Source organism: Aotus nancymaae, unplaced genomic scaffold (genome assembly GCF_030222135.1).
Source record: "Aotus nancymaae isolate 86718 unplaced genomic scaffold, 86718_ANA_hifiasm-v0.15.2.pri h1tg000059l, whole genome shotgun sequence".
Classification (NCBI taxonomy): Eukaryota; Metazoa; Chordata; class Mammalia; order Primates; family Aotidae; genus Aotus; species Aotus nancymaae.
The window spans coordinates 14,306,765-14,332,727 of NW_026988473.1; the positions used below are offsets into that span (position 1 = coordinate 14,306,765).

Here is a 25,963-nt window from a genome sequence, read left to right on the forward strand (position 1 = left end):
ATTCAAGGAAAGAAGAGGCTGGGTGTGGTGGCTCATGCCTATAATCCCAGCACTTTGGGAGGCTGAGGTGGGTGGATCACCTGAGGTCGGGAGTTGAAGACCAGCCTGACCAACATGGAGAAACCACAGCTCTACTAAAAATACAAAAAAATTAGCAGGGCATGGTGGCGCATGCCTATAATCCCAGTTTCCTGGAGGCTGAGGCAGGAGAAATGCTCGAACCCAGGAGGCAGAGGTTGCAGTGAGCCGAGATCACACCAGTGCACTCCAGCCTGGGCAATAAGAGTGAAACTGTCTCCAAAAGAAAAGAAAAAAAAAAGAAAAGAAGATAGCCCATCCCTATCCTGTATCCCATGAATATAAGCCACACTAAATCTTTTCCTTTCTAGCCGCACAACAGTGTTATTTCAGGAAAATGAAATAAGACAGAGAAAGCAAAATTACTTGTTACCTATTGGCACATTTCTGTTATGTCAAATCTGGGCTTAAGCCCGGTTGGTCCTGTTAACTTTTTAATTATGTATCAAGCAGGATTGTCTTGAGTTCTTTCTAATCCATATACATCATGTCTTTGAACTGTCAAAAGTCCCATCCTTTGCTGCCCCTGCAGTAATCTGCTTGTGGAACTCTTTAAGAACATCCAGTTGGCCACGCCTGATGTGGATGTGTGATCGGATCTTGGCGATGGCTCTTACAGCCTCCTCTGGACTCCACTTGTGCACCTGAAGTACAGGGTTGAGAAATCAGCAGAGAAAGAAGCAGGTGTCAAGGTGCCCTTGACCCATGAGCAGGTGCTAAAGGACTCCAAGAATTACATTTATTTGGCAACTCCATTTTGGAGGCATTAAAAATCATGCTCCTTGTATTATAAATGGGAGAGCACTTTTAACCACTGAAGTCAGCCAGTCTCACAATACTATGCAACAGGTCAGGTGGAAAGTCAGTGTTTCTACCCAATTCTTGCTCTGCCAAATGCAGGAAGAAGAAAGTTACACGTGGGAAAGTGAGATCCTTAGTTCAAGACTGCCTAGGCCTACTCCATGTCCTCTCCGATCTGGGCTTTTGTTTACAGGAATTTCTAGGAAAACAGTACCCAATAGATGGTTTTTATGCAACTTGTCACTGTGGCTAGAAAAACAAGTAATTTTATAATTTAACTAGGAGGGTTAACATGACCTAAAGATACTCATTGGTTTATAACTCAACAGAACCAAGAAAATACAGATTTCTAGCTTGCTAGATTCAATTCTCACTTGGTGCAAAATACGCTCCTGAGCCCTGCTTCCAGCAGAGTCCTTATGGCCAAAATTTTAGAATTGTTCAACCATATACTCGCTAGTCCACGGTAACACAAGGCCAGACTTAGCTATTCATATGACTTAGAAAATGCTCTGTGGGAACCAGACATTTTGTAACTCAGGTTACAAAAATGAGTCAAACTGGGAGGATGCAAGGTAAGAGAGAATCATGATGGACTATAGGGTATTTGTTTCTCCGAAATTTTTGTTTTTTGAGATGGAGTCTCGCTCTGTTGCCCAGGCTAGAGTGCAGGGGAGCTGCCATCTCAGCTCACTCCAGCCTCCGCCTTCTGGGTTCCAGCGATTCTCCTGCTTCAGTCTCCCAGGTAGCTGGGATTACAGGTATGTGCCAGGAGACCCAGCTAATTTTTGTATTTTTAGTGAAGACAGGGTTTCACTATGTTGGCCAGGCTGTTCTCAAACTTCTGACCTCAGGTGATCCACCCGCCTCAGCCTCCCAAAGTGCTGGGATTACAGGCGTGAGCCACTGTGCCCAGCCCTCTCCTAAATATTTTTAAAGCATTCCACCTGCCAATCAGGGTAAATTAATAGGCACAATCTAGTTTGGAACCTGTTTCCAGAAACTAATATCCAGAACTTTACTCTGGAATGCTTGAAGAAACTTGAGTACTATAAAGCTGAAAATGCATCAGCACTATTATCTACAGTATTGTTTCCTGACATGATATTAGAATAAGTGTCTCTAGCCTTTTGCTGGGTTCAATATCTTTTGCAACTCCATTTTTAGAGTGCCTGCTGTAGGCCAGCACTTGATGTAATTTCTTCTTTAAACTTCATAACACATTTAGTTTGAGAAAACAGCGTTAGAAGCCACTTTTTTTTTTTTTTTTCGAGACAGAGTTTCGTTCTTGTTACCCAGGCTGGAGTGCAATGGCGCGATCTCGGCTCACTGCAACCTCCGCCTCCTGGGTTCAGGCAATTCTCTTGCCTCAGCCTCCTGAGTAGCTGGGATTACAGGCATGCGCCACCATGCCCAGCTAATTTTTTGTATTTTTAGTAGAAATGAGGTTTCACCATGTTGATCAGGATGGTCTTAATCTCTTGACCTCGTGATCCACCCACCTCAGTCTCCCAAAGTTCTGGGATTACAGGCGTGAGCCACCACGCCCGGCCCGATAGAAGCCACTTTTGCTGATCCTAGCTGGCAGGCGGCAGAGGTTAGCCTGTCACAAAGCTCAGGTGCTTTCCATCATACCACATCACCTTCCAACAGCCTGAAATCAAGCACATAGCTTCTTCCAACAAGGCCCACCAGTAGACCATGCTATTGAAGTTCTGGAAATCTGCTATAAATGGGAGCAGAAAGACCTTTTTATTTTTTGAGACAGGGTTTCACTCTGTTGGCCATGCTGGAGTGCAGTGGCACAAATCATAGCTCACTGCACCCTCTACCTACCAGGCTCAAGTGATCCTCCCATTTCAGCCTCCCAAGTAGCTGGGATTACAGATGCACGCCACCATGCCCAGCTAACTTTTTGTAGAGACAGTTTTGCCATGTTGCCCAGGCTGATCTCAAACTCCTGGGCCCAAGCCATCCTCCCACTCAGCCTCCCAAAGTGCTAGGATTATAGGCGCCTGCCATGATGCCTGGCCCAGAAAAAACTTCTGTACCTGAATCAGGTATGCTGCCACCATAGTGGCACTCCTGGAACGCCCAGCCTTACAATGCACGTAGACACACTGGCCCAGCGACTGGTACTTGAGAGCAAATTGGACTCCCTTCTGGAGGTTGGCCAAAGTGGGGATCCCAGTCATGTCTACTGTGCTGAGCCGCAGCTGCTCGACTCCTAGTCGCTTCCACTCCTGGAACCAGGTCCACCAGTATGAAAAAGAATGGAAAAAAAACCTCATGTGGGTGGGATGATGAGGGGCTACCAAGAGGCAGCAAAGCAATAAGGAAATTTCAGGGTTTACTACAATGTGAACATATCATTTCCTGTTTTCTAAAATAGTAACTTCTTACAGAAATGCTTTTTTTTCCCATTCCAGGTGAGGACAGAAATGCCTGGTCTCTCATCAAACTACAGCTATGCTGCTGAGTTAGAATTATGTCCAAGATTTAAAGTGTTCCTTTTTTTTTTTTTTTTTTTTTTTCTTTAAAGACAGAGTCTCGCTCTGGTCCCAGGCTGGAATGCAGTTGCATGATCTTGGCTCAATGCAGCCTCTGCCTCCCGGGTTCAACCAATTCTGCTGCTTCAGCCTCCAGAGTAGCTGGGACTATAAGGCACCAGCCACCAAGCCTGGCTAATTTTTTTTTTTTTTTTTGAGATGGAGTTTCGCTCTTGTTGCCCAGGCTGGAATGCAATGGTGCAATCCCAGCTCACCACAACCTCTGCCTCCCAGGTTCAAGGGATTCTCCTGCCTCAACCTCCCAAGTAGCTGGGATTACAAGCATGCACCACCACACCCAGCTAATTTTGTATTTTTAGTAGAGATGGGGTTTCTCCCTGTTGGTCAGGCTGGTCTTGAACTCCTGACCTCAGGTCATCTGCCCACCTCGGCCTCCCAAAGCACTGGGATTACAGGTGTGAGCCACAATTTTTGTATTTTTAGTAGAGATGAGGTTTCATCATATTGGCCAGGCTGGTCTCAAACTCCTGACCTCGGGTCATCTGCCTGCCTCAGCCTCCCAAAGTGCTGGGATTACACGTGTGAGCCATCACATAGGCAGATAAAGTGTTCTTAAAGTACCCTTTGGGTACTTGAATCTTTAGCTGCAAAATATTAGCAATATACATTTTTGCTGCAAAAAATTCAGCTGCAAATGTCTAACATTTTATTTTGGCTGGGAGCAGTGATTCATGCTTGTAATCCCAACACTTTGCAAGGCTGAGGCAGGCAGATCACCTGAGGTCAGGAGTTCAAGACCAGCCTGGCCAACATGGTGAAACCCTGTCTCTACAAATACAAAAATTATCCAGGCGTGGTAGTGGATGCCTATAATCCCAGCTACTAGGGAGGCTGAGGCAGGAAAATCGTTGAACCCAGGAGGCAGAGGTTGCAGTGAGCAGAGATCGTACCATTGCAGTCTAGCCTGGGAGACAAGAGCAAAACTCCATCTCAAAAAAATTTTTTTATTTTAGAGACATGATCTTGCTGTGTCACCCAGGTCAGGGTGCAGTTATGTGCAATCATGGCTCCCTGCAGCCTCAAACTCCTAAGCTCAAGCAGTCCTCCCACCTCAGCCTCCCGAGTAGCTGTGACTATAGCTGCACGCCACTGTGCTGGGCTAATTTTGTTATTTTTTGGTGTGGAGATGGAGATCTCACTATGTTGCCCAGGCTGGTCTCAAAGTCCTGGCCTCAAGCCATCCTCCTGCCTCAGCCTCCCAAAGTGCTGGGATTACAAGCATGAGCCACCATGCTTAGCCAGTGTAACTTTTTTTGCATAACTTTGGCACCTGTGTAGTGATTCAGCTGCAGGTTTGGGGTACAGTATTTTGCTAGGGCTTTCTATTTCTCTGTCCATAAGTCTCCTCTTTTTTACCACAGTTTTTTAGGGAGCACATGGTAGAAAATAGGGTTATCATTTTAAAATTAAAACAATGCACTGACCTTCATTAGTGCAATGTTATCATTTACAAAGAAGAACTAGGTGGCCAGGCAAGGTGGCTCGCACCTGTAATCCCAGCACTTTGGGAGGCAGAGGTGGACGGATCAACCAAGGCCAGCAGTTCGAGACCACCCTGGCCAACATGGAAAAACCCCGTCTCCACAAAAAAATACAAAAATTAGCCAGCCATGGTGGTGGGCACCTGTAATTCCAGCTACTCAGGAGGCTGAGGCAGGAGAATCACTTGAACCAGGAGACAGAGGTTGCAGTGAGCTGAGATCACACCACTGCACTCCAGCCTGGGCAACAGAGCTAGATTCCATCTCAAAAAAAAAAAAAGAAGAAGAAGAAGAAATAGGAGAAATAAGTTCTCTGGCAACTGGGCAAACTTTATGCTTTAAGACTTCAGATATGCTCCAGCTACTCTTGTTATTAACCTCTTAACAAATATTGGAGGTTTTATGACTCTGAATGAAGGTCAGTATTTCTTTTTCTTTTTCTTTTTTTTTTTTTTGAGATGGAGTTTTGCTCTTATTGCCCAGGCTGGAGTGCAATGGCGTGATCTCGGCTCACTGCAACCTCCGCCTCTCGGGTTCAAGCAATTCTCCTGCCTCAGCCTCCTGGGTAGCTGGGATTACAGGCATGCGCCACCACACCCGGCTAATTTTCTATTTTCAGTAGAGACAAGGTTTCTCCATGTTGGTCAGTTGGTCTCGAACTTCCAACCCCAGGTGATACACCCGCCTCGGCCTCTCAAAGTGCTGAGATTACAGGCGTGAGCCACTTTGCCTGGCCTCTTTTTTTTTCTTTCTTTCTTTTTTTTTTGAGACAGAGTCTCACTCTGTTGCCGAGGCTAGAGTGCAGTGGGGCAATCTCAGCTCACTGCAACCTCTGTCTCCTGGTTCAAGTGATTCTCCTGCCTCAGCCTCCTGAGCAGCTGGGATTACAGGTGCCTGCCACCACACCCAACTAATTTTTTTAATTTTTTTATTTTTAGTAGAGACGGGGTTTCACCATTTTGGCCAGGCTGATCTCAAACTCCTGACCTCAGGTGATCCACTCGCCTCAGCCTCCCAAAGTGCTGGGATTACAAGAGTGAGAGCCACCACACCTGGCCAAGTCACAAATATATATATATATGTTTTTTACCTCCATACTCCCACAAATATTTTTAAGATTTCAAAAAATCCACAGGTTGGCTGGGCATGGTGGCTCACAAGATCAGCAGATTGAGACCATCCTGGCCAACATGGTGAAACTAAATACTAAAATACAAAAAAATTAGCTGGGCATGGTGGCACACGCCTGTAGTCCCAGTTACTCAGGAGGCTGAGGCAGGGGAATCGCTTGAACCCAGGTGGTGGAGGATGCCGTGTGCCAAGATCGTGCCACTGCACTCCAGTCTGGGCGACGGAGCAAGACTCCATCTTAAAAAAAAAATCCACAGGTTGATGCTGGGCATGGTGGCTCATGCCTATAATCCCAGCACCTTGGTAGGTGAAGAAGGGTAGATCACGAGGTCAGGAGACCAAGACCAGCCTGGCTAACATGGTGAAACTCCATCTCTACTAAAATACAAAAAATTAGCCAGGTATGTTGGTGGGTGCCTATAATCCCAGCTACTCAGGAGGCTGAGGAAAGAGAATTGCTTGAACCAGGGAAGTGGAGGTTGCAGTAAGCTGAGATCATGCCACTGCACTCCAGCCTGGGCAACAGAGCCAGACTATCTCCAAAAAAAAAAAAAAAAAAAAAAAAGGTAATAGTATCTTCATCATGCTGTATCAGTAAAACAAATGAGAAAGATAATTATTTAGTGCGATTAGATGCCAAACAGTATAAAGATAGGGCAACATTTTAAAAAAATCAAAAAGCTCAGGTTGTAGATAACATCTTTTTCTTTTTCTTTTTTATTCTTTGAAAACTCATTTTCTAGATAACATCTTCTAATAACCATTGTGGAAGATTCCACAAACAAGCCATTCACATTTAATGACAATTATGTTTTAGGGCTAAACTTTGTTATGTTATGAGAGAACTTTGAAGTTCCACCATGACTTTTGTTATTTATTTATTTATTTATTTATTTATTTTTGAGGTGGAGTTTTGCTCTTGTTGCCCAGGCTGGAGTGCAATGAGTGATCTCACTGCAACCTCCACCTCCCAGGTTCAAGCAATTCTGTTGCCTTCGCCTCCCGAGTAGCTGGGATTACAGGCATAGGCCACCACACCTGGCTAATTTTTGTATTTTTGGTAGAGATGGGGTTTCTCCAAGTTGGTCAGGCTGGTCTCAAACTGCTGACCTCAGGTGATCGGCCTGCCTCGGCCTTTAAAGAGCTGGGATTACAGGTGTGAGCCACGGCCTGGCCAATGATTTCTAATATGTGACTAAAAATTCCTCCAAATCAGAGCCAAAATAACTCTTTACAGTTTTTCAATGGATAGTTTTATGAAATATTTGGGGAGGGGGGCGTGTGCTTTTCGTCTTATAGATTGCAGGGCCTTCCCAGAATGCCTAACAGTGGGAATGCTGACTCAGCGCTTAAAGTGTAGAATGAATGAATGAAATCAGCAAGGCACAGAGAAGTTGCCTTTCAATTTTAGTTTCTGATTTTGGTTACCGAAATAAGGATACATTTGTGCACAAAGGAGAAATCAGGCTTTGTCAACTTGCACTTTTTTTTTTTTTTTTTTTTTAATACATTGTTTCACTCCCGTAGCCCAAGCCTGGGCTAGAGTGCAATGGGGCGATCTCAGCTCACTGCAACCTCCACCTCCCGGGCTCAAGTGATTCTCCTGCCTTAGCCTCCCAAGTACCTGGGAGTACAAAGCGCACGCCACCACGCCCGGCTATTTTTGGATTTTTGTAGAGACGGGGGCCTCGCCATGTTGCCCAGGCTGGTGTGGATCTCTTGGGCTCAAGTGATCTGTCCACTTCCGCCTCCCGCCTCCCAAAGTGCTGGGATTACAGGCGTGAGTCACTGTGCCCGGCCTAACTTGTAGTTTTAAATAAATGCTTTTCACAGTTTCTAGACTACCTCCATGTGCCGTTTAGAGGACCAGACCGGATGCAAAGAAGCCTGGGACACCTGGTTCTGGGGCATGGTCACCTGCAGGGCCACTCCTCCCCCAAACTTTTCCAGCTGTCTCAGACCCAGGGCGGTGGGCGAGGGGAGCGGGCCCCCGAGTCTGCCCCGTGGCCCGGGCCCTCACCTGTGAAGAGTTGCACAGGAACCTTGTCTCATACTCCTCGTTCATGGTGATCACCCCGCGCACGTTCTCGTCCTGTACCAGCTGCCGAGGCAAAGAGGTGGCTCAACAGGGATGGTGCAGACCCCAGCGGCCCGACAGGGACGGCGCGGCAGGGACGGGGCAGGGACCCGGGCTCCCCGGCCCGGCTCACCTGGCGCGTCATGTTCCGCAACGGCAGCGCGCCCAGCAGCACTGTGTGGTCGATGCGGTGGTACCAGTCCCTGTGCGCCCGACCCGGCACCTTTCCCCGGAGCAGGGTGTAGAGCAGCGTCGGGTAGAAGAGAACCCGCGCCAGGCCGGCCTGCAGCAGCGCGGTGGCCGCCATCCCGCCCCACCCGGCCCGGCGCCGCGGCGACCCGTCAGCCCCCGCGCTAGCGGTCCGGACCCGCGAGAACAGCCGGCGGGCGCCGGGGCGGGGCTGCCAGCTGCACGAGGCCTCCCTTGGGCCCGCACCGGGTGGCTGCGGGGGCGGGCCGCCTGGCTCTGGAGGAGGGACCGGCGGCCTCGGGGGAAGGACCGAGGACTCCTGGGCGGGAAACTGGGTCCCGGGCCGAGGGAGAGCGCATCGCGGGCCAGACACGGGTGGGGACCATCGCGTGGGCAACAGGCCTCGCCTGTGGCCGGTAACCTTCCCCCCGCGAGGGAGGGGGCTGTGACCCCTGGTGAGGAGGGCAGATAGCACTCCTGCTTGTGGACCTGTGACTCCGGCCGAGGGAGGAGGAACACTCCCCCAACCCTCGACCAGAGGGAGGGAGCAGTGACCCCAGGTGCAGGTGTGACCCCGCCAAAAGGGAGACAAAGCAAGACGATGTGTGGCCGAGTAGCCCTGAAGGGGAGAGTGAAAGGGTTAGAGCAACAGAGGAGATACTTGGGTGAGGGCTTGATCCCAGGGTGAACAGGGGACCTGGGTTGAGGTCCCCTTCCTGCTTCCCTCCCCTGTCTCAGAGCACGGCCCTTTCCTTTATTTGACCAAACAGCAATGTTTACATAGTAGGAAAATATATATTATAATATATCATTAAGAAAAATATTATGAAAAGCTCAAATATAAAACCGGCAACCTACAAAGAGGTAAGAAGAATGGTTGTAATGCCAGCTATTTACTTTTTTTTTTTTTTTTTTGAGACGGAGTCCTTCAGTTGCCCAGGCTGGAGTGCAGTGGTGGGATCTCAGCTTGCTGCAACCTCGGCCTCCCAGGTTCAAGAGATTCTCCTACCTCAGCCTTCCAGGTAGCTGAGATTACAAGTGCCTAGCACCATGCCCGGCTAGTTTTTGTATTCTTAGTAGAGACAGGGTTTCACCATGTTGTCCATCCAGGCTGGTCTTGAACTCCTGACCTCAGGAGATCCACACGCCTTGGTCTCCCAAAGTGCTGGGATTACAGATGTGAGCCCCCGAACCTGGCCTAATTTTAGAATATTTTCATTGCCCTCAAAAGAAGCCCCATATCCATTAGCAGAGACTCCCCATTTTCTCCCAGTCATCCTCCAGCCTTAGGCAAACTTCTGGCTCTGTAGATTTACATCTTTAGCATGTTTAGGGCACTTCTTTTTTCTTTTCTTTTTCTTTCTCTAGGGAACAGGGTCTCACTGTCACCCAGGCTAGAGTGCAGTGGCAGCGTGATCATGACTCACTGTAGCCTTGACCTTCTGGGAGCAAGCAATCCTCCCACCTCAGCCTCCTAAGCAGTTGGGACTACAGATGTGTGCCACCATGCCTGGCTAATTTTTTGTTATTTGTAGAGATGGGGTCTCACTATGTTGCCCAAACTGATCTCGAACTCCTGGGCTCAAGCAGTCCTCCCAACTTGGCCTCCCAAAATACTGGGATTACAGGTTTGAACCACTGTGTCCAGCCTAGTATATTTCAAATAAATGGAGTCATACAATATATGTTCTTTGTATCTGGCTTCTTCTTTTTTTTCTTTTTTATTTTTTAAAAAGACAGGGTTTCACCATGTTGGCCAGGCTGGTCTTGAACTCCTGACCTCAGGTGATCCACCCACCTCAGCCTCCCAAAGTGCTGAGATTACAGGCGTGAGCCACCACGCCTGGCCTTCTTTTTTTTTTTAATTTACTTTTGAGACAGGGTTTCACTCCTGTTGGCCAGGCTGAAGTGCAATGGTGTGATCTTAGCTCACTGCAACCTCCACCTCCCGGGCTCAAGTCATTCTTCCACCTCTCCTGAGTAGCTGGGACCACAGGTGCACACCACCACACCCGGTGGCAAATTTTTGTATTTTTGGTAGAGAGATGGGCTTTCACCATATTGCCCAGGGTGGTCTCAAACTGCTGGACTCAAGCGGTCTGCCTGCCTCTCAGCCTTTTGAAATGCTGGGATTACAGGTGTGAGCCATCCCATCCAGGCTTTTTTTTTTCTTAATAGATATCTCTTATGTAATGATATCTGGCTTCCTTTGCTTAGAATGTTTTCAAGGTTTGTCCATTTTGTAGCAAATATCAGGACTGTATTTCTTTTAATTGCAAAATAACATTTCAATATATGGACAGACCACATGTTTTTCTCCATTTATCAGTTGATGAACATTTGAGTTGTTTCCACTTTTGCTATTTTGAATAATGCCGCTGGGAACATTTGTATACAAGTTATGGACATAGGTTTTCATCTCTCTTATAGATCTGACTAATCATGGAATTGTTAGGTCATAGGTAATACGTTTAACCTTTTGAAGAACTGTCAGTTTTCCAAAGTGACTGCACCTTTTTGCATTCCCACCAGGAGAGTATGGAGGGTTCCAATCTTGCCACATGCTCACCAACACTTACTATCTGTCTTTTTCATTATAGCCATTTTAGGGGTGTGACGTCTGTGGAATAAACTTTTAAATGTGGAATAATTAGGCCAGGCGCAGTGACTCACACCTGTAATCCCAGCACTTTGGGAGGCTGAGGCAGGCAGATCACCTGAGGTTGGGAGTTTGAGACCAGCCTGGCCAACACGGTGAAACCCAGTTTCTACTCAAAATACAAAATTAGCCAGGCGTGATGGCGCATGCCTGTAATCCCAGCTACTCAGGAGGCTGAGGCACGAGAATCTCTTGAACCCGGGAGGCAGAGGTTGCAGTGAGCTGAGATTGCGCCATTGCACTCCAGCCTGGGCAACAAAAGTGAAACTCTGTTTCAAAAAAAAAAAAAAAGGAATAATTTAGATGCACAGAAAGGTTTTAAAGATAGTACAGACTCCATTATGACCCCCCCCCCAATGTTAACATGTGTTTCAGTAACAGCTTTACTGAGGTATAATGCATATGCCTTATAATTCACCCCCTAACTGTACAATTCAGTGGTTATTAATATACTCGCAGGGTTGCACAAACATCACCAATATCTAATTTTAGAGCATTTCATCACCCCAAAAAGAAATCGTATACCCATTAGCAATCACTCCTCATTCCCTCATTCCCTGACAACCACTAATCTACTTTTTGTCTCAGTGGATCTGCCTATTCTAGAGCTTTCATATACATGGATTCATACAATATGTGTTCTTTGTATACTCACGTACACATATTGATAAAGGTCATTATAACCATATGGATAAAATTTTATGTTTGTTTTTTTTTTTTTTTTTTTTTTATTATTATTATTATTTTTTTTTTTTGAGACGGAGTTTCGCTCTTGTTACCCAGGCTGGAGTGCAATGGCGCGATCTCGGCTCACCGCAACCTCCGCCTCCTGGGTTCAGGCAATTCTCCTGCCTCAGTTTCCTGAGTAGCTGGGATTACAGGCACGCGCCACCATGCCCAGCTAATTTTTTTGTATTAGTAGAGACGGGGTTTCACAATGTTGACCAGGATGGTCTCGATCTCTTGACCTCGTGATCCACCCGCCTCGGCCTCCCAAAGTGCTGGGATTACAGGCTTGAGCCACCGCGCCCGGCCTTATGTTTGTTTTTTGAGACATGAGTCTCACTCTGTCACCCAGCCTAGAGTGCAGTGGCTCAATCTCGGTTCACTGCAACCTCCTACCAGGTTCAGGCAGTTCTCATGCCTCAGCCTCCCAAATAGCTGAGATTACAGGTATGCGTCACCACGCCCAGCAAATTTTTGTATGTTTAGTAGAGATGGAGTTTCACCATGTTGGCCAGGCTGGTTTCAAACTCCTGATCTCAAGTGATAGGCCTGCCTCAGCCTCCCAAACTGCTGGGATTACAAGGCATGAGGTACCGCACCCAGCAAATTTTAAATCACAATTTTTTTCACTGAATGGTGCTATAAGCATTTTTTATAGTATTATTATTTTGAGACAAGGTCTTACTCTCTCACCCAGACTAGAGTGCAGTGGCATGATCTTGGCTCACTGCAACATCCATCACCCAGGCTCAAGTGATTCTCCTGCCTCAGCCTCTGGAGTAGCTGGGATTACAGGTGTGACCTGCTGTGCCTGGCCAGCAATTTTTTTTTTTTCAGATGGAGTTTCACTCTTGTTGCCCAGGCTGGGATACAGTAGCATGATCTCAGCTCACTGAAATCTCCGAGGTTCTCCTGCCTCAGCCTCCTGAGTAGCTGGGAGTATAGGCATAGGCCATCATGCCTGGCTAATGTTTGTATTTTTAGTAGAGACAGAGTTTCACCATGTTGGTCAGGCTGATCTCGAACTCCTGACCTCATGATCTACCTGCCTCAGCCTTCCAAAGTGCTAGGATTAGAGGTGTGAGCCAGTGCACGCCCCACCAAGAAGAGATAGGTTATTATACACATACATTTTTCCAACATTTTGTCATGAACATTTTTTTTTTTTTTTGAGACGGAGTTTCGCTCTTGTTACCCAGGCTGGAGTGCAATGGCGCGATCTCGGCTCACTGCAACCTCCGCCTCCTGGGTTCAGGCAATTCTTCTGCCTCAGCCTCCTGAGTAGCTGGGATTACAGACACGCGCCACCGTGCCCAGCTAATTTTTTGTATTTTTAGTAGAGACGGGGTTTCACCATGTTGACCAGGATGGTCTCGATCTCTTGACCTCGTGATCCACCCGCCTCAGCCTCCCAAAGTGCTGGGATTACAGACATGAGCCACCGCGCCCGGCCTGTTATGAACATTTTTATACTAAGGAACTGAAAATTTGAATAAAGTGAAAACCCATATAACCATCATCTACACTCTACAATTCACATTTTATTCTTTATCACCTATCATCAATCCATTCTTTTTTTTTTTTTTTTTTTTTTGAGATGGAGTCTTGCTCTGTCACCCAGGCTGGAGTACAGTTGTGCACTTTTGGCTCACCACAACCTCTACCTCCCAGGTTCAAGCGATTCTCCTGCCTCAGCCTCCCAAGTAGCTAGGATTACAGGTGTGCACCACCACTCCCAGCTACATTCCTTTTTTTGTTTTTTTCTGAGACAGGTTCTTGCTTTGTTGCCCAGGCTGGAGCACAGTGGCACGATCACAGTTGTAGCCTTGATCTCCAAGGCTTCAGTAATCCTCCCACCCCAGCCTCCCAAGTAGCTGGGACTACAAGCATCTGCCACCATGCCTTGCTAAGTTTTTGACTTTTTTATAGAGATAGAGTCCCACTGTGTTTCCCAGGCTGGTTTCAAACTCCTGCACTCAAATAATCTTCCTGCCTCAGCCTCTCACCATGCTAGGATTACAGGTGTGAGCCACCATACCTGTACTTTTAATGAGTTTAAAATATACATATTTTACATATACATATATAAAATATACATTGTGTGTGTGCGTGTGTGTGTGTGTGCGTGTGTGTAGTTTCCCTGTTGCCCATGCTGGAGTGCAATGGCGTGATCTCGGCTCACTGCAACCTACGCCTCCCAAGTTCAAGCGATACTCCTGCCTTAGCCTCTGGAGTAGCTGGGATTACAGGCATGCAGTACCATGCCTGGCTAATTTTTTGTATTTTTACTAGAGACAGAGTTTCTCCATGTTGGTTAGGCTGGTCTCGACCTCATCCACACACCTCGGCTTCCCAAAGTGCTGGGATTACAGGCTTGAGCCACCGCATCCAGCCCTACATATATGTATTTTATATACTTTTTTTTTTTTTGAGATGGAGTCTTGCTCTGTGCCCAGGCTGGTGTGCAGTGGTGCAATTTCAGTCCACTGCAACCTCTGCCTCCTGGGTTCAAGCAATTATCCTGCCTCAGACTTCCGAGTAGCTGGGATTACAGGCACCTGCCACGATGCACAGCTAATTTTTGTGTTTTTAGTAGAGATGGGGTTTCAACATGTTGGGTCAGGCTGGTCTTGAACTCCTGACCTCAAGCAATTCACCTGCTTCGGCCTCCCAACGTCCTGGAATTACAGGTGTGAGACTATATTATATAAAAATTGTCTCCGCCCAGTCCATATTATATAAAAATTGTCTCATCCTATATATTTACTGTTGTGTAACTTTTTTTCTTTTCTTTCTTTTCTTTTTTTTTTTTGAGATGGAGTCTCAGTCTATTGGCCAGACTGGAGTGCAGTGGTGCGATCTCAGCTCACTGCAACCTCTGAATACTGGGTTCAAGCAATTCTCCTGCCTCCGCCTCCCGAGTAGCTGGGATTACAGGCATGTGCCACCACACCCAGCTAATTTTTTGTGTTTTTAGTAAAGAGGGGTTTCACCATGCTGGCCAGGCTCCTCTGGAACACCTGACCTCGTGATCTGTCCACCTCAGCCTCCCAGAGATTACAGGTGTGAGACACTGTGCTGCCCGGGCTTTTTTTTTTTTTTTTTTTTGAGATGGAGTTTTGCTCTTGTTACCCAGTCTGGAGTGCAATGGAGCGATCTCGGCTCACCACAACCTCCGCCTCCTGGGTTCAAGCAATTCTCCTGCCTCAGCCTCCTGAGTAGCTGGGATTACAGGCATGCGCCACCATGCCCAGCTAATTTTTTGTATTTTTAGTAGAGACAGGGTTTCACCATGTTGACCAGGATGGTCTCGATCTCTTGACCTCGTGATTCACCTGCCTCGGCCTCCCAAAGTGCTGGGATTACAGGCGTGAGCCACCGCGCCCAGCCCTTTTTTTTTTTTTTTTTGAGATGGAATTTTGCTCTTGTCACCCAGGCTGGAGTGCAATGGCATTATCTCAGCTCACTACAACCTCCGCCTCCCAGGTTCAAGCAATTCTCCTGCCTCAGTCTCTTGAGTAGCTGGGATTACAAGTGTCTGCCACCATGCCCAGCTAATTTTTGTATTTTTAGTAGAGATGGGGTTTCGCCATGTTGGCCAGGATGGTCTTGAACTCTTTTTTTTAATTTAATTTTTATTTTTATTTTTAAAGACGGGCTTTCACCATGTTGGTCAGGCTGATCTTGAACTCCCGACCTCAGGTGATCCTCCCGCCTTGGCCTCCAAAGTGCTTGGATTACAAGTGTGAGCCACCACGCCCAGCCTGGTCTTGAACTCTTAACCTCAGGTCATCTGCCCACATCAGCCTCCCAAAGTGCTGAGATTACAGGCATGAGCCACCCACCGCGCCTGGCCTTTTCTTTCATTTTTTTTTTTTTTAGATGGAGTCTAGCTCTGTTGCCCAGGCTGGAGTGCAATGGCATGATCTCGGCTCACTGCAATCTCTGTCTCCTGGGTTCAAGGGATTCTCCTGCTTCAGCCTCCCGAGTAGGTGGGACTACAGGCGCCTACCGCCATGCCTGGCTAATTTTTATATTTTTAGTAGAGACTCGGTTTCACCATGGTAGCCAGGATGGTCTCAATCTCTTGACCTTGTGATCCACCTGTGTTGGCCTCCCAAGTGCTGGGATTAAAGGCATGAGCCACCACACCTGGCCCTCTTTTCTTTGTTGAGGTGCTCTGACTCCTGTCACCCAAGCTGAGAGCAGGTGTGATCTTGGCTCCCTGTAGCCTCGACCTCCCAGGCTCAAGTGATCCTCTCACCTCAGCCTCCCCAGTAGCTGGGATTATAGGTGCCACCATGCCCAGCTAATTTTTGTATTTTTAGTAGAGAAGGGATTTCACCATGTTGGCCAGGATGGTCTCAATCTCTTGACCTCGTGATCCACCTGCCTTGGCCTCCCAAAGTGCTGTGATTATAGGTGTAAGCCATTGCACCCAGCCAATTTCTGTATTTTTAATGAAGATGGGGTTTTGTATTTTTAGTAGAGAAGGGATTTCACCATATTGGCCAGGCTGGTCTCGAACTCCTGACCCCAAGTGATCCACCTACTTCAGCCTCCCAAAGTTCTAGGATTACAGGCATGGGCCACTGCACCCAGCCTCTGCTTTTTTCACTCAATGATATTTATGAATATTATACCATGTTGATGCAATAAAGGTAGATTTACTTTATTCTTTTTTTTTCTTTTTTTTGGGATGGAGTCTCCCTGTCATCCAGGCTGGAGTGCAGTGGTGTGAACTCACTGCAACCTCCGCCTCCCGGGTTTAAGCAGTTCTCCACCTCAGCCTCCCAAGTAGCTGGGATTACAGGCGTGCGCCACCATGCCGGCTAATTTTTTTTATTTTTAGTAGAGACGGGGTTTCACTACCTTGGCCAGGCTGGTCTTGAACTCCTGACCTCATGATCCACCTGCCTTGGCCTCCCAAAGTGCTGGAATTATAGGCTTGAGCCACCCCACTCGGCCTGATTTACTTTATTCTTTTCAATAAGTTACATAGGCCAGGTGCCATGGCTCACATCTACCTGAGGTGGGAGGATCGCTTGAGCCCAGAAGTTTAAGATCAGCCTGGGCAACGGAGTGAGACCCCATCTCTACAAAAAATTAAAAATTACTTGGGCATGGTGGCACATGCCTGTAGTCCCAGCTACTTGGGAGGCTGAGATGGTAGGTTCACCTGCACCCAAGAGGTCAAGGCTAAAGTGAGCAAGCTGTGCCACTGGACTCCAGCCTGGCCAGAGAGTAAGACTCTGTCTCAAAAAAAAAAGTTACATAGTATTCCAATATAAGGAATTTGGTTCAATTCAAAAATATTTACTGGCCGAGCAAAGGTTGACACCTGTAAATCCAGCACTTTAGGAGGCTGAGGTGGGAGTACTGCTTGAGTGCAGGAATTCAGGATCAGCCTGGGTAACATAGGGAGACGCCATCCCTATAAGTAATTTTAAAAATAACCAGATGTGATGGGGGGTGTGTCTGTGGTCCCAGCTACTGGAGAGGCTGAGATAGGAAGATCACCTAAGCCAGAGAGGTCAAGGCTGCAGTGAGCCATGATTATGCCACTGCCTGCCAGCCTGGGTGACAGAGCAAGAACCTGTCTCAAAAAAAAAATAAAGTACTGAGTAGCCTGTATTTTCCAAACAATCTTCCATTACTTGAACTATATCAGTGAACAAAATAGACAAAAATTCCTGCCCTCTATTGTCTTTCCTCTATGAACCGTATTTCAGGGTAACCAAAATCCTACTGGTGAGAGAAAGTTCTTTTTTTTGTTTTTTTGAGAGGGAGTCTCACTCTGTCACCCAGGTTGGAGTGTGGTGGTACAATCTTGGCTCACAGCAAACTCCTCCCAGGTTCAGGCGATTCTCCTGCCTCAGCCTCCTGAGTAGCTGGGACTACAGGCATGTGCCACCATATCCAGCTAATTTTTATATTTTTGTATTTTTTTTTTTTAGAGATGGGGTTCTACCATGTTGGCCAGGCTGGTCTCAAACTCTTGACCTCAGGTGATCTGAGGTCTTCCAAAATGCTGGGATTACAGGTGTGAGCCGCCATGCCCAGCCTAATTTTTGTATTTTTAGTAGAGATGGGGTTTCACTATGTTGGCCAGGCTGGTCTTGAACTCCTGACCTCGTGATCTGCCCACGTTGGCCTCCCAAAATGCTGGGATTACAGGTGTGAGCCACCGCACCTGGCTGAAAGTTCTTTACAAGAGACTTCCTGCTGGTAAATATGGAAAGAAGTATAGAATCAGAAAATCAGCATTTTGGTAAAATAACAGATCTAGTCAATAGTCATCAATGGATACAAGCATTAGATGAAACGCTCATAGGAAACTTGACCATAGAGGGATCAGGCTGAGGTCACCTCAACCACTGATGAGTCTGTTATTAAAAGCAGGACAACCTGACGTCATAGGCTATAGGCTTCCAGAAGTGATGCAGTGTGATGCTCGCAGCACCACCCGGACTTAAGCATTTTCATTCTTTCTTTTAGAGACAAGGGCAGGGCGAGGTAGCATGTGCCTGTAGTCCCAACTACTCAGGAGGCTGAGGCAGGGGGATTGCTTGAATCCAAGAGTTCTGGGCTATAGTGCACTATGTCGATCGGGTGTCTGCACTAAATTTGGCATCAACATCGTGACCTCAAGAGAGTGGGGGACCACCAGGTTGCCTAAGGAGTGGTAAACCGTCTCAGGATGGAAATGGAACAGGTCAAAACTCCTGTGCTCATCTGTAGTGGAATCATGCCCGTGAAGAGCCACTACACACTAGCCTGGGCAATATAGTGATATCTTGTCTCTTTAAAAAGAAAAATAAATAGGCTGGCTCATACCTATAATCTCAAAAAACCAAACCAAACCAATCAAACAAAAAACAGACAGGCCGGGCGCGGTGGCTCAAGCCTGTAATCCCAGCACTTTGGGAGGCCGAGGCGGGTGGATCACGAGTTCAAGAGATCGAGACCATCCTGGTCAACATGGTGAAACCCTGTCTCTACTAATACAAAAAATTAGCTGGGCATGGTGGCGTGTGCCTGTAATCCCAGCTACTCAGGAGGCTGAGGCAGGAGAATTGCCTGAACCCAGGAGGCGGAGGTTGCGGTGAGCCGAGATCGCGCCATTGCACTCCAGCCTGGGTAACAAGAGCGAAACTCCGTCTCAAAAAAAAAAACAAAAAACAGACAATACCTCTATCCTCATGAAGTTTACCTTTTGGTTTACCTTCTGGGCTAGTCAATAAAACAAGTAAAATATGTAAGTACAAAATATACTGTGAGGCCAGGTGCAGTGGCTCAGGCCTGTAATCCCAGCACTTTGGGAAACTGAGGCAGGCAAATCACGAGGTCAGGAGATTGAGACCATCCTGGCCATGGTGAAACCCCGTCTCTACTAAAATACAAAAAATTAGCCAGGCCTGGTGGCATCTGCCTGTAGTTCCAGCTACTCAGGAAGCTGAGACAGGGGAATCGCTTGAACCTGGGAGACAGAGGTTGCAGTGAGCCAAGATTGTGCCACTGCACTCCAGTCTGGCGAAAAAGCAAGACTCAGTCTCAAAAAAAAAAAAAAAATACTGTGTTAGATAATGATAAGTGTTTTGGATAAAAATAAAAAGATGGATTAAAAGCATGGGTGCGTGTATGTGCATATGCAATTTAAAATATGCATGCAAGCAATTTAAAATAGGGAAGGCTGGACTAAGAAGGTGACATTTAAGTCAAAGTCTGAAGGAGGTGAGGAAGTGAGCCATGTGGATATCCACATGATTCTATGGAGCACAAAAGGAGACAGATTCTCTGCTTGAAACATTTCTACAACCTATAGCAGCTGGGTGACAAATATATGGTAATATTTTTGACAACATTCTGTAAGCTATAATGGTCTATATAGAATGTTTTCAGTCTTGTAAAATATTAACAAGATCATATATCAGCATTATGAATGTATATAAAAGTACCCAGTACAATTAGGGAATATGATCATGTACAATTTAAGGGCTATATAGTACCAGAAAAACTGTGGTTAGTTCCCCCCACCCCCAAAGGCGAAAGAGGAAAACCCTTAAGGCTTCTGCTTGGAAACCCATTTGTTGTTTGTGGTAAGATAGGGTTTAATCAGTATTTGTGGGTATAAAAATTATATTCTCTGGGAAGCCAGATGATGTTACAGAGAAACCATCCCATGAGTTATTTGCATGTCGATGGGGCCAGAAGCTTCCAGAACAAAGTTTTTTTCTTAATCTGCATTTAACTGCCTCACAAGGTCTGGAACCTACAGAATAAATGTTGCTTAAACAATAACAAAATGTACTATTGGCGTTCCATCTAGACCCAGGGATTCCTGAGTAACTCCGAACACATGAGTTGTTAAAAAAAAATATATATATGGCCGGGCGCGGTGGCTCACGCCTATAATCCCAGCACTTTGGGAGGCCGAGGTGGGTGGATCACGAGGTCAAGAGATCGAGACCATCCTGGTCAACAAGGTGAAACCCCGTCTCTACTAAAAATACAAAAATTAGCTGGGCCTGGTGGCGTGCACCTGTAGTCCCAGCTACTCGGGAGGCTGAGGCAGGAGAATCACTTGAACCCAGGAGGTGGAGGTTGCGGTGAGCCGAGATCGCGCCATTGCACTCCAGCCTGGGAAACAAGAGCGAAACTCCGTCTCAAAAAAAAAAAAATATATATATATATATATTTTTTTTTTTTCTGGGAAAAGCAGGTTATGGCTGAGCAATCATTCTCTTAATATAATCCTTGTGAACTTCCTGGTGTCGCCGTGATTGTTGCCAGGTTATGCCTTCACACTGATTATCTTGCTAAAAGGCACTCTCTGAACTTGCAACAGACATATCCACATCCCAGCAAAGAAGGCAGGCCTGGATGCTGTTGCTTGTCTGCTGGGCAAAAAGGGGCATGCCATGTGTCCAGCGCTGGCCAAGCACCATTCACTCCTTCACTCATCCATTTATTCAACAAATATCTTATTATACTCATATTCAGTGCCCAGTAGGGGTGCCTCCTTGTCGACCAGGGTCATCTAGAGCTCCTGTGAGTGCGGTGGGCGGAGTCGAGAACTTTAGATTCCCAGGTCCTGCTCTTCCCTCCAGTAGGGCTCGAAGACAAAGAGATGCCCCCCTGCAGCTCCCATGGCGGAGGGCTCCGCCCGCGGCCCCAGGGGCTTAGACGCGGCTGCTCCTCCACTCCCCAGCCCGAGGGGGCGCTGCAGCGTCCGGCGCTCGGCCCGCCCCTACGCCGCGCTCCGCTCGCATCTACGCTGCAGGCGGCGCTGCGGTGATACGTTCCCCCTCGCCGAGCTCCCCCTCCTCCTCTGCCCTCCCCGCCGGTGGTAGGTGCCGGAAGTGCCGCCATTTTGGGGTGTTCTGCTCTGGCGGCAGCGGCAGCGGCGGCGGGACGCGGAGGCTCCCCCGGGATTCGGCCTCAGCAGCGAGGCGGCGGCGGCGGCGGCGGCTGCGGAGGCTCAGGCAGCAGCTGAGGCAGCGGCGGGCTCAGGTGCAGCCGCTGGTGAGTGCTGCGGTCGCAGGATAACGGGCCTCGGGAAGGAGGGAGGGAGGGAAAGAAGGCAAGAGGGAGGCGCCGCGGGGCGGGTCCGATTCAGGAGGCCCCGGGTCACACAGGGCTCGCCGGGCGCGGCCGCTCCTTGTTCTCTGCGCCCTGGGGCAGGGCTGCGATCTCCTCCCGCATGTCAGGGTCCCCGGGTTCCCGGGTCCTGTCGCGCTTGCCTGGCGCGTGCCTCAGCGCCCAGGGAGACCCGCCCTCCTCGTGGCCTGGCTTCCTTCCCCGCGCCCTTTACCTTCACCCTCTGAGCTCAGAGGCCTTGTGCCCTGCCCAAAACCACCGTCTTTTCTCTCTACTTTTTGGCTGCCGTGCTGGACCCAGGGTACCTGCCCGGGACACCCCATCTCTGCCCCTGTCGCCTCACGTGTTCTTGGTGTCCACTTCTGTGGGTGCCGAAGGATCCCCGCCCCTAGAAGGCAGCGCTTTTTCAGAGCTTCGAGAGCCCCTCGTTCCTCGCTCCAGATCCGCTAAGGCCTTGGCTCGCCCTCCCCCCGCATCAGGTGCTCACCCAGTCGTGGCCTAGTTGCTGGGCAGGAACCTCGCACCGGGAAGCGCGGGGAGCACATTAAAGCGCTTTCTTCGCTAGGGACCAGGCTTTGAATTTAAAGCCGGTGGTGTCTTGGTTGTGGTCCTCCGGGCAGGATGTTGTTTTAATTCTCCGAGACCACTTCACCTGCTCCAAGGAGCTTCTCATTGGTTTAGGCTCATACTCATAGTTGAGGGGAATGTGGTGAGATTTTGGTCGGAATCTGTTTCCACAAAATAGAATCTCTTTCTCGCCAGGAGAGTTAATGCTGTAGGTTTATTACCTTCCAGCAAAAAGGCTGTATAACAGTTTTAAAGAGCATGAAATGTTTTATAATGTGTGCATTGTAAGAGGTTACAAATACCCAATGAATGTTTTACAGGAACTTTACCTTTTTTTTTTTTTTTTGAGACGGAGTTTCTCTCTTGTTTCCCAGACTGGAGTGCAGTGGCGCCATCTCGGCTCACCGCAGCCTCCGCCTCCTGGGTTCAAGCTATTCTCCTGCCTCAGCCTCCCGAGTAGCTGGGATTACAGGCACATTTTTGTATTTTTGTTAAAAACGGGGGTTTCTCCATGTTAGTCAGGTGTTCTCAAACTCCCGACCTCAGGTGATCCTCCCGCCTCGACCTTCCAAAATACTGGCGCCCGGCCGGAACTTCACCTTTTAAAGGTCTTTTCACTGTCTTTGATTTTCCGTGAATTGGGAAGGCTTTATTTGGATGCTTTCCCCTTTCCCACAAGTGTAGCTTTTTCTCCGAGTGCTATGGAAGTTTCAGCTTCCCCATTCATCCTTGGTGAGAAGAATGAAGGCGTCTCCATTTAGAAGTCAACCTTTCTGTTTTAACATTAATGAGTCCACTCAGAAAAATCACAGTTACAATAGCATGCACAAACTGTTGCTACGGTGATTTTCGTCTTTCGTCTAGCTTTACTTACCTAGTATGTGGTTTCTGATCATGAGTTAGCCAAGATTGAAGCAGCGCTGTTGGTAAAGCAAAGCTGGAGCTTTCAGCTGTTGCTTTAACCAGGAAGATTATGGTTCCCCTAGTGGTTCTTTCCTCATGACAGTCCACCACCTGTTTCCATTAAGAATGGCCTTTGGCCCAGAGCATAGGCCTCAATTTCTCTTCAACCATTCATTCTGGCCCCTTTAAAGAAAACCCAGGGTTTTCTTTTGATTGGAATCTGTTTCCGCAAAATGGAATGTGTTCTAGATTTAAGATCCAGAAGCAGGAGAGGCTGTTAGAGTTGGAATATCTTTTCTTGAACCTCTTTACTTTTTAGATGAGGGAATTGAGGGCCCTAGAAGTTAAGTGACTTACTTGTCCAAGGTTATTATTATTTTTTTAAACTATATCATGAGTAATGATGCAGTCTTTGAGTTGTAATGAAATGGGAAAGGATCCTGACTCGAAGTTAGAACTAGGCCTGGATCATAATCCTTGCTTTGTCATTTACTAGTTATAAAACTTTGGCAAGTCACTCAACTGTTCTGCTCCTCAGTTTATTCTCACCTGCAGAATGAAAGAAACAGCATGTCTCACATGGTATCAGTTCAGGTTTAGTAACATGGTGAAATACCCGTGATGTAATAGGCAGACAATGAAGTTTTTAGCCAAAATGATTTATTTTTCTAAAGATTTCCATTATTTTTCTTACTACAGAAGTTACAGATTCATTATAAAAAATACAGGTAAGTCAGAAAAGGAAGAAACTTACCCATAGCGCCACCACTCAGAGATGATTTTTAATGTTAAGTCTTTTTTTTTTTTTTTTGAGACGGAGTTTCACTCTTGTTACCCAGGCTGGAGTGCAATGGCGCGATCTCGGCTCACTGCAACCTCCGACTTCTGGGTTCAAGCAATTCTCCTGCCTCAGCCTCCCGAGTAGCTGGGACTACAGGTGCGCGCCACCATGCCCAGCTAATTTTTGTATTTTTAGTAGAGACAGGGTTTCATCATGTTGACCAGGATGGTCTTGATCTCTTGACCTCGTGATCCACCCGCCTCGGCCTCTGAAAGTGCTGGGATTATAGGCGTGATCCATTGGGCCCGGCAATGTTAAGTCTTTATCTTGTCCATCCTTTTTATATGCTGTAGAAATGCTTATTATCTTCCCATAATAGGCTTATCTTAGTCACAGTTTTGTGATGGTTCCCTGCCCCTGCCCCCTACACCCCACTCCACCCCATGGAATCTTGCTCTGTCACCCAGACTGTGCACTGGTGCGATCTTGTCTCACTGCAACCTCCACCTCCTGGGTTCAAGCAGTTCTTCTGCCTCAGCCTCCCAAGTAGCTGGGATTACAGGCGCCTGCCACCACGCCGGGCTAATTTTTGTATTTTCTTTTTTTTTTTATTTTTATTTATTTATTTTTTTTAATCTTTTTTTTTTTTTTTGAGACGGAGTTTCGCTCTTGTTACCCAGACTGGAGTGCAATGGCGCGATCTCCGCTCACCGCAACCTCCGCCTCCTGGGTTCAGGCAATTCTCCTGCCTCAGCCTCCTGAGTAGCTGGGATTACAGGCACGCGCCACCACGCCCAGCTAATTTTTTTGTATTAGTAGAGACGGGGTTTCACCATGTTGACCAGGATGGTCTCGATCTCTTGACCTTGTGATCCACCCGCCTCGGCCTCCCAAAGTGCTGGGATTACAGGCTTGAGCCACCGTGCCCGGCAATTTTTGTATTTTCAGTAGAGACAAGGTATCACCACATTTTCAGTAGAGACAAGGTATCGCCACGTTGGCCAGGCTGATCTTGAACTCCTGACCTCAGGTTATCCGCCCACCTCAGTCTCCCAAAGTGCTGGGATTACAGGCGTGAGCCACCATGCCTCACCAACAAGCACATTTTTAATGGTGTTCTGTATTTAATAGCTTCTGCCCATAAGAGATAGGTTAGTGGATATCCTAGCACAGGAGCAGAGAAGTTTCTCTTTTTAAATGTAAGCTGAGGCTAGAAGCAATGGCTCACACCTGTAATCCCAGCACTTTGGGAGGCCAAGGTGGGCAGATCACTTGAGGTCAGGAGTTTGAGACCAGCCTGGCCAACATGGCAAAGCCTCATCTCTACTAAAAATACTAAAAAATGAGGTGCACCACTGCACTCCAGCCTAGATAACAGAGCAAGACTGCGTTTCAAGAAAAAAAAACATAAAAATAACATAAGCTGAGCTGGAATAGGAGAAGGAAAGGAAAGTGGCAGAGACCTAACACTTATTGTGATTGTGATTTTCTTTTTTTCCCTTAACAAAGATTTGGGGTCTGCTGCTAAATATAGAGTGTGAGTCTTAAATTCCATGTGCCTTCCTGTGACTGCCACTGCAGCTTATTTAACTCTTTCCTTGTGAGACTGTGAAGGTGGTGGTGATAGAGTGCCTTGGAAAGAGAAGAGCTGTCACCTGGAACTAGACTTCTCTCTTTGCTCAGGTCTTTGCTCTCTCTGCTCAGGTCTTTGCCAGATTGCTCTGCTTTTTTTTTTTTTCTTTTTTTCTTTTTTTCTTTTTCCTGAGACAGGGTCTCTTTTGCCCAAGCCAGAGTACAGGGGTACAGTCTTGAACTTCTGGGCTCAAATGATCTTCCTGTCTTAGCCTCCGAAAGTGTTGGGATTACAGGTGTGAGCCACTGCGCCCAGCCTGTTTGTTTATCTTTTGAGACAGTTCTCACTCTGTTACCCAGGCTGGAGTACAGTAGCATGACCATGGCTCACTGCAGCCTTAACTTCCAAGCTCAAGCAGTCCTTCCACCTCAGCCTCCAAGTAGCTGGGACCACAGGTGTGTGTGTCACCACACCTAAAATTTTTTTTTTTTTTTTAGATGGAGTCTCACTTTGCTGCCCAGGCTGGAGTGCAGTAGAGCGATCTTGGCTCACTGTAGCCCGTCTCCTGATCCAAGTGATTCTCCTGCCTCAGCCTCTGGAGTAGCTGGGATTACAGGCATGAACCACCATGCCCAGCTAATTTGTATTTGTATTTTTTTTTTTTTTTTGAGACGGAGTTACGCTCTTCTTACCCAGGCTGGAGTGCAATGGCGCGATCTCGGCTCACCACAACCTCCGCCTCCTGGGTTCAGGCAATTCTCCTGCCTCAGCCTCCTGAGAAGCTAGAATTACAGGCACGCGCCACTATGCCCAGCTAATTTTTTGTA

The 25,963-nt window shown here is 47.5% G+C and overlaps 2 protein-coding genes across 2 annotated transcripts in view; one reads left to right on the forward strand and one right to left on the reverse strand.

The window, feature by feature from the left end:
- Nucleotides 1–499: 499 nt before the first annotated feature.
- PTPMT1 (protein tyrosine phosphatase mitochondrial 1) lies at nt 500–8,445 on the reverse strand. Its single transcript, XM_064364892.1, has 4 exons — nt 8,272–8,445; nt 8,082–8,162; nt 2,931–3,122; nt 500–722 (listed from the first exon to the last, which is right to left on the reverse strand). The coding sequence occupies exons 1-4, from the start codon at nt 8,443–8,445 to the stop codon at nt 564–566; spliced, it is 606 nt and encodes a 201-aa protein (XP_064220962.1). The 3' UTR covers nt 500–563.
- Nucleotides 8,446–21,172: 12,727 nt separating this feature from the next.
- The window catches only part of CELF1 (CUGBP Elav-like family member 1), a 94,229-nt gene continuing 89,438 nt past the window's right edge, over nt 21,173–25,963 (forward strand). The window contains exon 1 of the mRNA XM_012452568.3: nt 21,173–21,237. The gene's annotated coding sequence lies outside the window, so the exon portion shown is untranslated. The remainder of the gene's footprint in view (nt 21,238–25,963) is intronic.

Bases quoted from the DNA above. Each gene is read 5' to 3' on its own strand.
- PTPMT1 (XM_064364892.1), bottom strand. From the start codon at position 8,445: ATGGCGGCCACCGCGCTGCTGCAGGCCGGCCTGGCGCGGGTTCTCTTC. The intron at 3,123-8,081 runs GTGAGGGCCCGG...ACCTGGTTCCAG, and splicing joins TCCTGTGCAACTCTTCACAG to GAGTGGAAGCGACTAGGAGT. The intron at 723-2,930 runs GTACAGAAGTTT...CCTGTACTTCAG, and splicing joins TGGCAGCATACCTGATTCAG to GTGCACAAGTGGAGTCCAGA.